The sequence below is a fragment of the Pelodiscus sinensis genome, chromosome 2 (assembly GCF_052426305.1).
Source record: "Pelodiscus sinensis isolate ZL-2025 chromosome 2, ASM5242630v1, whole genome shotgun sequence".
In the NCBI taxonomy this organism is placed as follows: domain Eukaryota; kingdom Metazoa; phylum Chordata; order Testudines; family Trionychidae; genus Pelodiscus; species Pelodiscus sinensis.
In genome coordinates, this window is record NC_143053.1 from 20,640,326 (window position 1) to 20,657,520 (window position 17,195).

The following is a 17,195-nucleotide window of genomic DNA, read 5'->3' on the forward strand; positions in this document are numbered from 1 at the left end:
CTTAAAAGTTGTCTAGGCAGTTTCCAAGTTTTCCCTAAAGTCTTGTCATGGAATGGGATGGATTGGAAACTAGAACCATATATATTTACTCTTGGGAAGAGTTTGGCCCACTTCTGTATCTCCAGAAGCGCCTCCATGCAGCCAATACCCCCAATCTTACCTGGCTTCTTGCTTCTGCTACCTTTCCCAGCTTGGAAGGTTGTAGGCGTAGGGGACATACAAATACGGTTCTGGCCAAGTGTGGGGGAGGAAATGACACACAACCAAAAGTGAGGACAGGAAGCTACTTCTTGGAGCGAAGAAAAATGAGTGAAGTCTTCAAAGGCTAAGCATTTGAACGGTTATTGTGTAATATGTCCTTAAGCTAAGGTGTGTTAAATAAATCAGGGCAAACTGGAAGTTTTTAATCATTTATTTTAGAAGTACAGTGTATCTGCCCAGTTGGGATTGTTTCAAAACTGCTCCAGTTCTTCTCACATCCTGGATGCCACCAGTTCTGGACATTTGGGCAACTTCTCTTTTGACAGGAAGGGCAGAATCTAAAAGAGCCTTCATATAATGGGGCACTCTATCTAGCCAGGCCTAGCCCCCTGTTTTGCTTTCCCGGTGCATTTTTCTGGCTTTTCACTGCAGGTTTTCAGAGTTCTTCCACGTTTTACTAATTTTCTTTATGGACTGCAGTGACTAGGGACACTCCACTTCTGCCCCCAAAAAGAGACTAAGTACTCAGTCTGCAGCTCTACAGCATGGCCCTGCTGCTGCTCAGAAAGAGAAATGCCATCTGGCAGCACCACAAAGCTTCAGGCCATCACGCCAATGCTTCTGGCCTGGACAGTCTCTGATGCCAGCAGCCGTTGGCAGAGCTTCTAGATCTAGGCCCTGGTGTAGTAGATGAGGACTGGAAGGATAGGGGACAATTTCTAGCACCCTCTCTGTTCCAGTAATTTTGTTTAGAAGGGGATGGGGGAAAGTATTTGCCCATAGGTACTGTAGCTCAAATGCTCAGCTAGCGATTTTATAGGTCTTATGCAAAGTCCTTTTTCTCTCCCACCCACACTCTACAAAGAAAATTTCTCTCCCAGATGCTTTTATAGCTCCATGCACAGACAGCTTGGAGATTCACTTCCTCCTAATGAATGTTACTTTTTTTTTTGCCTCTGCTCCTTTCCCTGACAAAGGGGAGTTTATGTAATCTAAGCTGGAATCAGGAAGAACCCCCCAGTGTTGTCTCATCAGAGAAGTGGTACCTCCTTACTAACAGTCTGCATAGGATAATATAACACATGATTTTGAAAGAGTCTGTCAATAGGAAAACAGTACTGGGAAAATCCAAACATGAGAATAGCCAGATTCATGAATCAGTATTAATAATTAGCTAGAGAAGCCTTTCTCTTACTCTTCTCTCAGGGTTGACCATTTTGAGGCCATCTTTCGAACCCAGATCTCAGATCAGAAAAATAAGAAGGCTCCTAGGACAAATTCTTTTCTGGTTGTAGCCCAACTGTATACTACCATTTTTGTTCCCATGTATTTTGAGGGTGCGTGGGAAGTGAGAATTAAATAAAATCTGACATGGTAGTGCAGTTTCAACTCTCCCAGGAGAACCATTCATTCTCTACAGTTATGGTCTTTATTGTCTGTGGACAAGTTTTCTTACAGCTTTCTCCTCACATTTTTTTTATTTGATGGGCATGGTTACGATGGAGTTCTGCCTTTAGGCCAGAATGAGGAGAGTTCTGAGACACAGTAAAATTGATGGATCTCTTTAAAGCAGTGTTTCCCAAAGTGGTCTGCAAAACCGTTTTGAGAAACTCGCTAACCAGCCGCTCTGGTGTGTTTATTTACCGGCTCCACGGCCATGGAGCCTCACCACTCTCAATGGCTCCAGTTCTCTGTTTGCAGCCCAGGGGAGCCACGGGAAGCGGCGTGGGCCAGGCTGCTGCTTCCCGCAGCTCCCCTTGGCTGCCAACAGCAAACTGCAGCCAGTGGGACCCACCATGAAGCCGATTAAACAAACACACTGGAGTGGCCAGTTAGCAGGTTTCTCAGAGTGGTTTTGCGGACCAGTTTGAGAAACACTGCTTTAAAGAGATCTTAATCATTTGGGGTTTGGAGTGATCTCTCCAGCGGTTTTGGGGAGAACGGAATTCACTACATTCGCCTGTGTTTCTCCTTGCCCCTCTGTCCATCAGGGCAGAGTATTGCTGTGCCACTGTTTCCATGTTATCCCTAAAGTACTGTCCTAATTTCATTTAAATCAGGATGCCCAGACTGTAAGCGGGGGAGGGGGGAAGCTCTGGCACAAAGCTGTGATGCGTAGAGCCCGCAAGACCTACTTATTTAGAAAATTGGAATCCACATTCGTTCTCTCTGAGGATAAGAAAATCAAGGGACGCCAGCAGCTAGATTTGCTATCTAAACTGATAAAACTGTTTATCTGAAGTATGCAATTGGCAGGCTTTCATTGGCCTTTGAACCTGGAAAGCTGATCTAGTTCACTTCCCAAGCAGAACAGGCGAGCAGCAGTAGCTGCAGAAGTGCAAATCTCCCACTTGGTGGTCTTTGCAGAAGTGTTTTCAACATACTGCCTCTGGGTATGTCTACACTACAATGTTAGTTCGAACTAACAGACGTTAGTTCGAACTAACATTCATAGGCGCTACACTAGCGCTCCGCTAGTTCGAATTTGAATCGAACTAGAGGAGCGCTTAGTTCGAACTAGGTAATCCTCATTTTACGAGGATTAAGCCTAGTTCGAATTTACTAGTTCAAATTAAGGGGTGTGTAGCCCCTTAATTCGAACTAGTGGGAGGCTAGCACTCCTCAGGTTTCCCTGGTGGCCACTCTGGCCAACACCAGGGAAACTCTATTGCCCCCCTCCCGGCCCCGGACCCCTTAAAGGGGCACGGGCTGTCTACGGTGCCTGTGCCAGGTGCAAGCCTGCCAGCACCCAGCCAGCAGACCCTGCACCTGGCACGGCACAAAGCCACCCACCCGATGTCCCCCAGCCCACCCCCTCTTCCCGGGACCAGGCTGGCAGCTCCCAGGAGCTTGCCCGGGACCGCAAGAGGCGGGCACCTTCCTGGGCTAGTGCGGACATTGTGGACCTCGTCCACGATCTCCGCACTAGGCACAGGAAAGTGGCCGGCTAGGGCAGGAGAGCTGCCAGCCTGGCCACCCAGGAGCAGGTGTGCATGATAATCAAGGGGGTCAACTGAGACCCCCGACCCTGAGCCCTGAGCTTACAATGGCTGTCCTGGGTCAGACCAAAGGTCCATCTAGCCCAGTAGCCTGTCTGCCGACAGCGGCCAACCCTAGGGACCCTGGAGGGGATGGACCGAAGACAGTGCCCAAGCCATTTGTCTCGTGCCATCCCTCTCCAGCCTTCCACAAACTTTGGGCAGGGACACCACTCCTACCCCCTGGCTAAGACTACTCCATGGACCCAACCTCCATGACTTGATCTCACTTCCCTTTAAACTCTGTTCTAGTTGTAGCCTTCACAGCCTCCTGCAGCAAGGAGTTCCACAGGTTGACTATTTGCTTTGTGAAGAACAACTTTCTCTTACTAGTTTGAAGCCTGCTACCCATTCCTTTCCTTTGGTGTCCTCTAGTCCTTCTTTATGGGAACTAATGAAGAACTTTTCTGTATGCACCCTCTCCACCCCACTCCTGCTTTTAGAGACCTCTATCCTGTCCCCCCTCCGTCTCCTCTTTTCTAGGCTGAAAAGTCCCAGTCTCTTTAGCCTGTCTTCATATGGGACCTGTTCCCAACCCCTGATCATTTTAGTTGCCCTCCCCTCTCCTAGCCTCTCTCTTCCCCTCTCCCACCTCCTTTTCCCAGTCTCCCCCAGTTTTGTTCAATAAAGACAGATTCCATTTTGGAAGACACATTATCTTTATTTTGTACATCAAGAAGAGGGGGTAGGGAAGGGTAAGTGGAAGGAGGTGAGGGAGGAATGGGGCACGAGCCCCCGATGGGGAGGACTGGGCTGGCTCTGTGGGCTTCTGGGGCTGGAAGCTCTCCTGCAGCCCCCCAATTGCCCCCTCTCCCCAGATGGCAGCCTGCGGCAAGTGCAGCCGGGCTGATGGCTGAGTGGTGTGATGTGCCCAGTGTGGGTAGTCCGGGCACTCCAAGCCCCCCCCTCCCCAATCACCGGCTCCTGTTCCTCCCTTACAGCCACTGATACAGAGGCAGTGGTGGAAGCAAGTAATAAACTACTCGACTACTCACTTACATCCCTAGTACAAAACAGGCTTCTTACTAATAACTCTTTTTTTTTCTTTGCCCTAGTTCTCCCATGAATACTCATCAGGTGCAATTTTATTGTGGTACATGTTTATATATAGTTCTGGTAATACAATTAGTTTAGTTCTGGAGGCAAAAGCGGGGGAGGATCTAGTTGGCTCGGCAACTAAGACTGAAGATTGTGATTGGTTGCTGATTTGCCTGTCGAGGAGAATGATATAATCATTGGTCCTGCTCTAGTGGAACTGTAGAATAGAGAGAAATCACTTAGTGTGGATATTTTCCTTTTCTCACTGGTCCCAGAACAGATCATGGGAGAGATCTTTTCGAAAGTACCTTCCTGTTCTCTCTCAGTTATTGGGAAAGTGGCACACTTCAAATGAGAACTCAAATGATGTGCTTAGAATAGGATTTGACTAGGGCTACAGAGCTTATTTAAATTTCCATATTTATCCTATAACATACAAGTGTCTCCTGAAAATAGTAGTGGCTTTAATTTTTGGTTTAATTAGTGTGTTATAATTTGTTTAGATTCTTTTTGTGTTGGCTTTAATATTGATTCATCAGATGAAATTCACTAGAAGCGGCTGGCTGCATCTTTTTGAAGTAACACCTGTCCTGTGCAATTCACAGTACAGCATTAGCATGACGGCAACACGGTCCATAGTAACAACACAAAGCAAGGAAGAGATTAAGAAATGAAAGCAAAAGAGGGCTAGGGCTAAATTTGAATGTAAAATAGAGGGGGATTTGTTATATTGTTGTCCCTGTAAGTTCCCACTAGTTCCTATATAAACCTAAACATTTTTGACAGTAATTAAATAGGCAGCAATGAGACATAGCTAATGTTTTGTTATCTGATTGCATTTCAGGACTACAGTAGTAGCAGCTGCTGCGTTTTTGGATGCCTTTCAGAAAGTGGCTGACATGGCTACCAACACACGTGGTAAGCAGATGTGTCAATATTTAGTTTAACAGAATGCTGTGTGCAGTTTATACCATTTGTGGTAATAACCCCTTCCCCCAACTTGTTACCATTGAGAGGCAGATCTGGTAGACATCTGTTTGATGGGTCCTAGTTTGAATATGCAGAATGAGATGGTTTGGAAATATTTTTTTTGAGCAATGGAGACCCATAATTTAGATTTGTTTGACATAAATCATTTTGAATATTTCTTAATTGCTCTCTGAATTACATGCTAGTGATGAATATTTTAATTGCAGATATATTGAAATCTGTGTTCATTCTCACACTGACACTTTTATCCCATAAATAAGTTTAAAAGAGATGTAAAGCCAGATCCTCAGCTGTTGGTAATCAGTGTAGGTTCACTAAAAACAATGGAACTGTGCTGACTTGTATCAACAGAGGATATGGCCTGTAGTTCGTTTGTTTGTTTTTAAGCCCTAGTTCCTGGACATTTGAAGAAGTTGCCTGTCCCTTCATTTTAGAACAATTTTCCTTTATTCTCACACCCCTTCTATACTCTATAATTTTTCCTTAATCTGTTAATTAGGCTCCAAAACTGGTTCACCTTGCCTCTCGCAGGAAATGAGGGATGTCCAACTTCATATGGGTTGACTGTACAAATTTGTCCAGGAGTAGACAATTATAAACAGTGCAGCTTACAATGCTGCCGGACCCCTGGGTGAATGGGGGAGCAAAAGGCTGCTTGTCTGTGGAGTGCTAGATGAAAACTGACCAAGGCCACAAGAGTTCTCATGTCCCTTCAGCAGGGGCGGCCGCCCCGGGCCCCGCGCTTCAGAAAGCCCCGCGCATGCGCCATGGCGCCGCCGCGCATGCGCCGTGGCAAAGGGGGGGCCCTGCGGAATTATGCTGCCCGGGGCTCCACAGAACGGTCATCTGCCCCTGCCCTTCAGGGCAGGGTGATCTCCATGGCTGCCCGGTCCAAAAGGGCTCTGTTGTTGAAGAGCTATTCCAAAGTGAATGTACTTTATCAAGTTGTTTGTAGTGTCTGTCTTTGGGGTTTTTTTGGTTTGGTCCTAGTAAATCTGTGCTAGGTTCTAACTTGTAGCAGTACTACCTCCTTAATGAAGAGAAGTATAAAGTCTAATTAGCAATGTGCTAACTATCTAAGCCACACTTCTGAGAGCAGTAGTAGCAACTTCAGCAAGTGTTAAGGACACTATGTGATAACTCTGAGAAACCAGATATTTGTTTTTAAAAGCTAATATTTGCATTCTGCTAAGCTTAGATGAAGGAATGTCTTATCTCTTGTATGGTGATATTCAGGGTTTGTCAAGCAGTGGCGAACTCTGCTTGCCAGCCGTGCGGTTTGGCACGCTGAACATGTGCTGATCGCGCTGCGGCGCTGTGCTGGCTTAAAATCTATTTGCCCCGGGAGAGTAGATTGACTAATTTGTCGAGCCCTGGTGATATTAATGTATACAGTCTCAGAACTGTCATTCATGCTTAAATTTGACACTTTACGAATGGGCCTTAACAAAGATGCTAACTACCTTACCCATTACAAAGATAGCTTCCCCAATTTTCACCCCTAATATCATTCTCAGACACTAACCTCACCCTCCTCCTGTTCTAAAATCTGATTTGTCAATTTTATGTGTTCACTTTTTTTTTATTGTATCCCTTTGGTATATATGGGCATGCCAATTTTCTTCCACAATTTGATCTGAGGAAGTGGGTCTGGCCCACGAAAGTTCATCACCTAATAAACCATCTTGTTAGTCTTTAAAGTGCTGCATAGTCCTGTCTTTTGTTTTAATATAACTCCTTGTAGCATTTGCTGTGTAGATGGAATGAAATTCCAGTCCTGGTAAAATCAGTAGTAAAACTCCTATGTCTTCACTGAGGTCAGGGTTTCATCCAACATGTTCATAAAAGTAATAGTTTTTCAGGCTTTATCTACACTTAATTTAAAGCATAGCCATGGCAGCACTTCAGACTGAAAGTGTGGCCACAGCAGGAGCACTGAGAGAGAGGTCTCCCAGCACTCTGTGTAATCCATCTCCAGGAGGGGCATCACTAACAGTGAGTGCTTAGAGCATAGCTCCCAGTGCTGTAACTTGGTTCACACTTGCGTTTTTACAGAGCTGTAACTTGCTGTGCTCAGGGGGTGGGGGTGTTTTTACACCCCTGAGCCAGAAATTTACAGTGCTGTGAAGTGCCAGTATAGACTTGGCTTAAGTGAAATCTGTCTTAAAAATACTGATGATTTTTCCCCCCTCACCCGTATTTTGTGATTTGGGGATTCATTGCCTGCTTGTGGTTTTGCCTCTGCAGGAGTTATTAATTTGATATGTGGGATTTAAGACAATACTGTACTAAATGTTGTTTCTGCATATTTTATCCTTTGTAAATTGTGTTTTTTTTTTAATCTCTGGTGGTTGCTAATGGTATAGATTATACCTAATTCAGCAAAAACAAGGGTAGTTTATAAACATTTTTACCCTGTTTGTTTACATTAACTGAAGTTAACAAAGTTTGATTTTATGTTTTAAATATATGAAGAGAGTATATGTATACAGGCAGTCCCCGGGTTACGTACAAGATAGGGACTGTAGGTTTGTTCTTAAGTTGAATTTGTATGCAAGTCGGAACTGGTACATATTGTAGGGGAGACTCTAGCCAAACATTTCTCCAGAGCTCGGTTTTATTCTCCCACACCTCACTTCCCTCAGTCCTTTATTCTCAAGCTGAGGTGTCTGCTGAGAAAAGCTGTTCCACGTCTCCCTGGTCTGCTGGGGGGGGGGGGGGCACTAGCTTTGCGTCTCCCTGGTCTGCTGGGGGGAAGCAGCTAGTGCAGGGTTGCCTCACCCCGTTTGTAAGTAGGGATCCGATGTAAGTCGGATCCATGTAACCCGGGGACTGCCTGTAATGTTAATTTGTATGCAAATGTTTGGGGTAAACTATAAGGAAATATGCATGAATCTTGTGTAACACTTGACAGAAAGTTTAGCAACTTGGCACACTGTGAATTGTAGGTGTACGTTGTCTTATTGTATGAACAAATACTTGTTCGGTAGCTTTAAATAAAAATGCTGATCCACCTGCCTATTTCAGAGAGACAGCATTGTTCCCTAATGGGGAGTAATGTGATTAAATTGTTGTAAAGCTGTGCACTGTTTTTTATTTGTAATCTCTTACTGTTTTACTGGAAGAGTCGTGTTATTTTAAGGCCCCGTGTTCTAGCTGATGAAAGCATTTTATCACAGTCAGTCAGCAGTAGCCCTCTCTGGCTACTCATCCATCTGCTTGCATCAGCCTTTGTTTCAGAGGGAAGAAGGATGGTATGTATGTATAATATATAAATATTTCCATACATACTCACATATACAGAGGGAAACCTAATACCTTTTCAGAAACCTGAGGATGATCGGCAGTAGGTAGTTTTTCACTTCATTTCCATGAAGTATAGCACTGAATCAAGACTTTTCTTGTTCCTGCTAACTTTTGATGATACTTGAGATCTGCTATCCCAAAGTCCCGTTAATTCCCTCCCTATCTACCTATCTCAGTTGTTTTCAAACTTCATTGCACTATGACCTTCTTCTGACAACAAAAATTACTACATGACTCGAGGAATGAGTACCGAAGCCTGCACCTTCCTGACACCCTCGGAAGGGTGGGGGGCAAAAGTTTGCCATCAACCCCAGATGAAGGGGAGGAGGGTTGTAACCTGAGCCCTGCACCCCAAGTCTAAAGCAGAAGCCCCACTGACAAAGTTGAAGCCTTTGGGCTTCAGTTATGAACCAGGCAGCGGGGCTCATTCTTTGGTTTTGGCCGTGAATGGTTGGTCTCTGTCTTTGGCCCTATGTCCCAGCAAGTCTAACGCCAGCCCTGGTGACCCCATTAAAATGGGGTTGTGATCCACTTAGGGGTCCTGACCCACAGTTTAAGAACTGCTGGTCTCCTTGGCCACTTGCCTTCTCTTTACTTTAGCTTTGCAGGTTTTGCTAGTGGCACGATTTTTTTATATTCATATTGGGACTGTTTGAGGTGGAGAGTTCTAGTGGGAGCCTGTAAAATAGTGGAATCACAGGGCAGAGTGCGCCAGTACACAGTACTGGGCTATACCATCCTTCCTCACTTGCTGCCTTTTAGGGTACAAAGACCCACTGAGTGAAGTGATTAATTGCAGTTGTACTGAGTTGGTATATCAAAACAATAGCTCATTGTGGCATGAGCTGCTCTGTTCATTTTTGGGAGAGGTGCTAACTTGGAAGGTTTTTAATACTGATGATGCTTACACCTGACTTGTGAGCAGAAACGTTCAGCTGTTAAATGAACCGACTAATGAAAGAACACTGTCCATCTAACAGGTGCAATAAAAGTGGTGTGTTGCCATGAATTGTTATATTTATGCTCCGGATATAGAATATGCTATAAAAGCATGTGAACTCGAGTAGTAGAACACTGTATTGTATGACAGATTTATGTCTCTTTAAGGAGGTGGTGTGGTCTGGTGGCTTGACCACAGGTAGTGAGCCAAGTACACCATATTCTGAGTTCCATCTCCGAAACTGATACAGAATGGCCTTCCTAAGGCCATTGGGCTTGCATAGCCTAGGATAAAAGGTACATTTAAAGGGTGCTGGATAAATTGGTTCAACTATGCATTTTAAATATTTACAATTTAGTCTTGTCTAGATGCACTGGTTGTGGGACCATCCTGGGAGGAGTGCTGCGTGCCCCCCCTGACTTCAGTAGGAGTGGACTGTCTTAAGAAACTTCCAGGCTCAGGCCCTCTCCCTTTTCTTCCCCAGCCTTACTAGAAGAGAATTTTTACCCAGAGTTTATGGGAAGATTAGTTAATGTGTAAAACTTATGGCCCCAGTTCAGCACTATGCTAGGACCTAATTTAAAGCGTGTGAATTGTCCCGCTGAAAGAGTGGGTGAAAGTTATTTTGTCATCACAGTTTAAAAAACAAACATTATACAGTATAAGCACCGAGTGCCCTGAGTGATTAAATATGCAATAAAATAACAGTAAATAGTAATATATTGAGTATCAAGTATCAGAGGGGTAGCCGTGTTAGTCTGGATCTGCAAAAGCGACAAGGAGTCCTGTGGCACCTTATAGACTAACAGATGTATTGGAGCATAAGCTTTCATGGGCAAAGACCCCCTTCGTCAGATGCATGTAGTGGAAATTTCCAGAGGCAGGTATAAATATGCAGGCCAGAATAAGGCTAGAGATAATGAGGTCAATGCGGTCAGGGAGGGTGAGGTCCACTTCTAGCTGCTGATCTGGAGATGTGAACACCAAGAGAGGAGAAACTGTTTGTTTTTGTAGTTGGCTAGCCATTCACACTCTTTGTTTAATCCTAAACTGATGGTGTCAAATTCAAATGAGCTACAGTTGATCTGCAAATTTGACACCATCAGTTTAGGATTAAACAAAAACTCTGAATGGCTAACCAACTACAAAAACAGTTTCTCTTCTCTTGGTGTTCACACCTCCAGATCAGGAGCTAGAAGGGGGCCTCACCCTCCCTGACTGAATTAACCTCGTTATCTCTAGCCTTATTCTGGCCTGCATATTTATACCTGCCGGTGGAAATTTCCACTACGTACATCTGACGAAGTGGGTCTTTGCCCACAAAAGCTTATGCTCCAATATATCTGATAGTCTATAAGGTGCCACGGGACTCCTTGTCAATATTGAGTATTGTTAGCCACTGGCATTTAGAAATGGGATATCCAGAAATGCTCAACACTGGCATAACTGCTCCTGTTGAAAATCCTTTTGGCTGCAGTGGGAGTAGGTGAGCTGATGCTGAGTGTTTTGTAAATTTCATCCTAAACCAACGCATGGCAATAATGTATTAATGGACAAGGTAAATTTAATAAAATAAAACCACTCCCCATCCCACTCTGAAAAGCAATTTCTCCTCCCACCCCCCCAAAATATTTCCTGTGTGTCTCATCAACCCTCTCCAATAGATGACTTTTGTCAGTTTGGTATAAGTCTCAATATCTTGCTGAACTGAGGTCTGTATCATGGTGTTTTTATTTTATTTTTTTAATTCCCTCATTTAAAGCTTTTTGGCAGAAAAAATACCTCTGATACAGATTTTTTTTTATTTATAAAGAATATCTTTCATAAATAGTGCAAATAATTATTTAGGTTCATATTATTTGTGCAGTCTTTTGTTAACTAAGTTTTAAATAAAGCTACACATTGCATATATACATTTCAACAGTTCTGGTGACATGTGCGAACTGATCTAGCCATTGGTATTTTCCCAGGGAAATTAAGAATAGAGCCATTGTACAGCCAAGCATAGGTCAGTCTTTTTGTGTAACAACGTGTTACTTTTTCATCCAACATTATTTATAGGAGCTCTGTTAAAATGCTTTGCCTGAGTTACTAATAACTTACTAAAACTTTGAAGAATTTCAAATTAATTCTTACTGCTTCCTGAGGAGGGGAAAAATAGGCTAGTAGTGTGGGTAGTAATTTAGGATTTGGGAGACCTCAGGTCAATAATCTACTCTGCTGCAAGGATCCTGTATGACTTTGGGCAAGTCATTTAGCACATCTGTGTTGCAGTTCCCCGTCTTTAAAATAGACAAGATAACACTGCCCTACCTCATCAGGCGTGTTGTGAGGCTAAATGGATTAAAAGATGGCAAAAGTGCGTTGAGATCTACTTATGCAAACGCACCACATAAGTGCATTTTTAGGCACTATTATTGGCTTACTTTGCATTTTGCTGAGGATGGAGAAAGGAAAAACTAGATTGGTTTAGTCACTTCCTTGTTTTCATAAGTTAGTTCAGTGTTATTGCATCTTAGTTCAAATCACTGAAGAAAAAATGGACAGACACTGGGTCTCTTTTGACTCAGCCTTATATAAATATTGTCCTTTCATTAAAAGGTTTACATATTCCTGCTGTCCTCTCATAGCAAGAGAATGCTAAAATGTTCAAAGCAGTATAGTTGTAAATATAATATGTATTTGTTTTTGTGCAGTTTTAGCGTGGATAAGTTGGTTTCTTTGCTTTGTACAAACACTAATTTTCTCTTTGCCTTTACTATATTTTGATGTGCTTTCCGACTGGCAGTGGATTTAAAAACTTGAAAATGAAGGTGGGAGAGGAGTAGTGACGTTAGCCTAATGTTTTATAGCTTCAGAATTATTACTGATGTTATCTTTTAAATCTGCTTTATTGAATATTCATAGGGGAGCCTGAATATATTAAGTGCCAATGTCTTCCTGCCTTCTCCTTCGTTTTCGTGGGTATAAATTTAGAAGACTTAGAGAATTTAAAAGCTTTGTGATTATGCGGGTGCTAACAATTGATCTTGAAAGTATGGTTGTTAATGAGTGCTCCAGTATCCACTTCGCATTTAGCTTTTTTCCTAACTGCATTTGAAGTGGTTTTAATACATGTAGCAGGAATATGTGCCATTGGCAGGTAAGTGTGGCTCAGAATGGTTTAATTATACAGTAACTCCGAAAGCTCTTCTGAGGACATTCTGATTCAGTGTATGATGATGCAACTCAGAGGCCTTGTTTCAATTTGACATGCCCTGCAAGGAATTCACATTCCTTTGCCATGTACAGTACAATATACAGTGAACCCTCGTTTATCGCGGTAGATAGGTTCCAAACCCGACCGCGATAGATGAAAATCCGCGAAGTAGAAGTAGGATCCTCAAAGCCTCGGGGGAAGCCGGCGGGGGGGCATCCCAGGCGCGCCTGGGCTGCTCCCCCGCCGGAGCCCCTCCGCGGCTTTCAAAGCCTCGGGAGAAGCCGGCGGGGGGGCATCCCAGGCGCGCCTGGGCTGCTCCCCCGCCGGAGCCCCTCCGCGGCTTTCAAAGCCTCCGGGGAAGCCGGCGGGGGGGCATCCCAGGCGCGCCTGGGCTGCTCCCCCGCCGGAGCCCCTCCGCGGCTTTCAAAGCCTCCGGGGAAGCCGGCGGGGGGGCATCCCAGGCGCGCCTGGGCTGCTCCCCCGCCGGAGCCCCTCCGCGGCTTTCAAAGCCTCCGGGGAAGCCGGCGGGGGGGCATCCCAGGCGCGCCTGGGCTGCTCCCCCGCCGGAGCCCCTCCGCGGCTTTCAAAGCCTCGGGGGAAGCCGGCGGGGGGGCATCCCAGGCGCGCCTGGGCTGCTCCCCCGCCGGAGCCCCTCCGCGGCTTTCAAAGCCTCGGGGGAAGCCGGCGGGGGGGCATCCCAGGCGCGCCTGGGCTGCTCCCCCGCCGGAGCCCCTCCGCGGCTTTCAAAGCCTCGGGGGAAGCCGGCGGGGGGGCATCCCAGGCGCGCCTGGGCTGCTCCCCCGCCGGAGCCCCTCCGCGGCTTTCAAAGCCTCCGGGGAAGCCGGCGGGGGGGCATCCCAGGCGCGCCTGGGCTGCTCCCCCGCCGGAGCCCCTCCGCGGCTTTCAAAGCCTCCGGGGAAGCCGGCGGGGGGGCATCCCAGGCGCGCCTGGGCTGCTCCCCCGCCGGAGCCCCTCCGCGGCTTTCAAAGCCTCGGGGGAAGCCGGCGGGGGGGCATCCCAGGCGCGCCTGGGCTGCTCCCCCGCCGGAGCCCCTCCGCGGCTTTCAAAGCCTCCGGGGAAGCCGGCGGGGGGGCATCCCAGGCGCGCCTGGGCTGCTCCCCCGCCGGAGCCCCTCCGCGGCTTTCAAAGCCTCCGGGGAAGCCGGCGGGGGGGCTTCCCCGGAGGCTTTGAAAGCCGCGGAGGGGCTCCGGCGGGGGAGCAGCCCAGGCGCGCCTGGGATGCCCCCCCGCCGGCTTCCCCCGAGGCTTTGAAAGCCGCGGAGGGGCTCCGGCGGGGGAGCAGCCCAGGCGCGCCTGGGATGCCCCCCCGCCGGCTTCTCCCGAGGCTTTGAAAGCCGCGGAGGGGCTCCGGCGGGGGAGCAGCCCAGGCGCGCCTGGGATGCCCCCCCGCCGGCTTCCCCGGTGGCTTTGAAAGCCGCGGAGGGGCTCCGGCGGGGGAGCAGCCCAGGCGCGCCTGGGATGCCCCCCCGCCGGCTTCCCCGGAGGCTTTGAAAGCCGCGGAGGGGCTCCGGCGGGGGAGCAGCCCAGGCGCGCCTGGGATGCCCCCCCGCCGGCTTCTCCCGAGGCTTTGAAAGCCGCGGAGGGGCTCCGGCGGGGGAGCAGCCCAGGCGCGCCTGGGATGCCCCCCCGCCGGCTTCCCCGGAGGCTTTGAAAGCCGCGGAGGGGCTCCGGCGGGGGAGCAGCCCAGGCGCGCCTGGGATGCCCCCCCGCCGGCTTCCCTGGAGGCTTTGAAAGCCGCGGAGGGGCTCCGGCGGGGGAGCAGCCCAGGCGCGCCTGGGATGCCCCCCCGCCGGCTTCCCCGGAGGCTTTGAAAGCCGCGGAGGGGCTCCGGCGGGGGAGCAGCCCAGGCGCGCCTGGGATGCCCCCCCGCCGGCTTCCCCCGAGGCTTTGAAAGCCGCGGAGGGGCTCCGGCGGGGGAGCAGCCCAGGCGCGCCTGGGATGCCCCCCCGCCGGCTTCCCCCGAGGCTTTGAAAGCCGCGGAGGGGCTCCGGCGGGGGAGCAGCCCAGGCGCGCCTGGGATGCCCCCCCGCCGGCTTCCCCGGTGGCTTTGAAAGCCGCGGAGGGGCTCCGGCGGGGGAGCAGCCCAGGCGCGCCTGGGATGCCCCCCGCCGGCTTCCCCCGAGGCTTTGAAAGCCGCGGAGGGGCTCCGGCGGGGGAGCAGCCCAGGCGCGCCTGGGATGCCCCCCCGCCGGCTTCCCCGGTGGCTTTGAAAGCCGCGGAGGGGCTCCGGCGGGGGAGCAGCCCAGGCGCGCCTGGGATGCCCCCCCGCCGGCTTCCCCGGAGGCTTTTTAAAGTTTTGGTAACCGCTACTTCGCGGTTCGACCATCGCGGATTCACGTATATACATAATGTAATGAAAAAGTCCGCGAAGTCGTGAATCCGCGATAGTCGAACCGCGAAGTAGCGAGGGTTCACTGTACTTGAAAATGTCAGCTCTCAGTCCCCTTCATTCTACAGCCGTTTGTGAGGAGTGAAAGATGAGATTTATATTAGAATTCCAGTGAGATGCATCTCAGAAATGGTGTCCCGATGGTGGGATAGGATTTGGTATTAGAGGTGTCAATGCCCTTGAGGAGTAGCATTGGAGAGCAAAACTGACCCTTAGGGTATGTCTGTGTTGCAGCTGAGAGCTTGCCTTCCAGGCCAGGTAGACAGTGTGCTAAAAATAGCAGTGTGAATGTTGTGGGATGGGTGATAGCATCGGTTGGATGCTAAATACAAGCCCACCTTCTCCCAGGATCAGAGCGCAGCTAATCTGTGTCTCTGCCCATGCTGTGATGTTCCCAATGATGTCCTCCAGCTACAATGCAGACCTATTTCCAGGGACCCATGTTGCATACTCTAGTTGCTAGCCAGTGCTGAAATTTTGTGCAGCATTTACACTGCTATTATTAAATGTGGTGGATAGATGAAAGTTAACATGGGTATGCCTATCTGTGTTCAATCACACCTTTGCTTTAGAGCATAAACTTTGAACCAGCTATACAGATGCGCACAGAAAAAAAAATGTAATTTTTCCAAAAAACTTACCCCTGTTTTTGCCCGGCTTTCTGGTAGTCTCTCCAATGACTGGAGAGCTAGTATAAATGATGACATCACAAGAATCATGGGAGTAAAAGTAGAGCTAATGAGGGGGAGAGGAGTTAGACATTTTTTCATTAACATCTATTTAACTTTGGTGATATTAGAATAAAGAAAACCTTTGTTTTAAAGATGGACCTTCCAAAAAGGGCCTAGAACTTAAAATGAGCATCCCTGTCCTTCCTAGCTACTCCTAAATAAAACCCTGGGATGATCAGATTTTAAACGCATCATATTTGTAAGATATAAATCAAGCAGAAGAAAAAGCAATATTTATTTTTTTTCAAGCTACCAGTGCATGCAATAAAAAATCCTTTGTGGGTATTTTAAAAATACTTAATACAGTACATAATTGAATATATATTTACATACAATCTGTGTTCTGTAATAGCAACTCATGTATTACTTAATTATTATTGATATTATTTTTAATACTAAATCTGCAGAATTAAGAAAACACACAGTGAAGGCAATGTCCTTGTCTTTTCATCTCTTGTGCATAGATAAAGTGCAGGGTTAAAGACACTGAGCTGCATACCTGTCTTGAGCTCTGTGGTACTCATCAGTATGGGGTAAGAATGGAATGGGTCAAGACCTGAGTCCTTGTCTTTTGGATGTAGTTTAACCTTAAATCCATAAATACAAGAGATTTAATGCTATGTTCTTATAATTTTCTCTTGATTATAGTTAGATTTTTTTGTGTGTGTATTTTTCCTTAAGGTTAAGTCTAAAGCTATCTTGGGATTCAAGCAATCAAAATTAGTGCTACCTTTCTACTTCACACTGAAGGGAGATTTTCAGTTTGATAGATAAAATAATCACTATGGCAACCCACATGGCCACCTAGCCCATGGTGCTTTGTACAATATGGTGTATAAATAGATGCTGTTTCCCTAAATTGAAGTGTGGGTTTTTTTTATGAAGCTGTCTGTCTTTTCAAAAGAGGTTGAAATGCAGTCAAGAAATGGGTTAGTCTGCTGCAGCAATTTGTATTCAGGAAGCAGAAATGAATACATTTAATTGCAGGGGTTTGTTATTTTAAAAGAATCCCATGAATGTTTGGGAGGCAGTGCAAAGAAGAATCCACAGATGTATAGTAAGGAAGAGCTTGACACCCCTCCTGATTAAAAATGTAAATCTATTCAGCAACACAGAGTCAGAAACCTTGTTGGTGGAAGTAGAGGAAGAGTGAGCATGAGGTATGCACTGCAATGTAATCAATAGCAGAAGCAGTGTTTCTGATGTACTTATTTCTAATACTCTTAGCACTGTAGCATCTGAGGCCCTGATGCATATGGGTAGACTCCTGTGTCCATGTAGTGCCCCTTTAACTTTATTGGATTCCATGTAAGTACAGGCATCTACCCACATATTGTTCCTTC

The 17,195-nt window shown here is 47.2% G+C and overlaps 1 protein-coding gene across 8 annotated transcripts in view; it reads left to right on the plus strand.

The window, feature by feature from the left end:
• The window catches only part of MTSS1 (MTSS I-BAR domain containing 1), a 191,742-nt gene that overhangs the window by 30,360 nt on the left and 144,187 nt on the right, over positions 1 to 17,195 (plus strand). For all 8 annotated transcript variants that reach the window (XM_075920153.2, XM_075920154.2, XM_006123574.5 and 5 more), the window contains exon 3: positions 5,122 to 5,195. In XM_075920153.2, the coding sequence (XP_075776268.1) occupies positions 5,122 to 5,195 (74 nt within the window). The remainder of the gene's footprint in view (positions 1 to 5,121; positions 5,196 to 17,195) is intronic.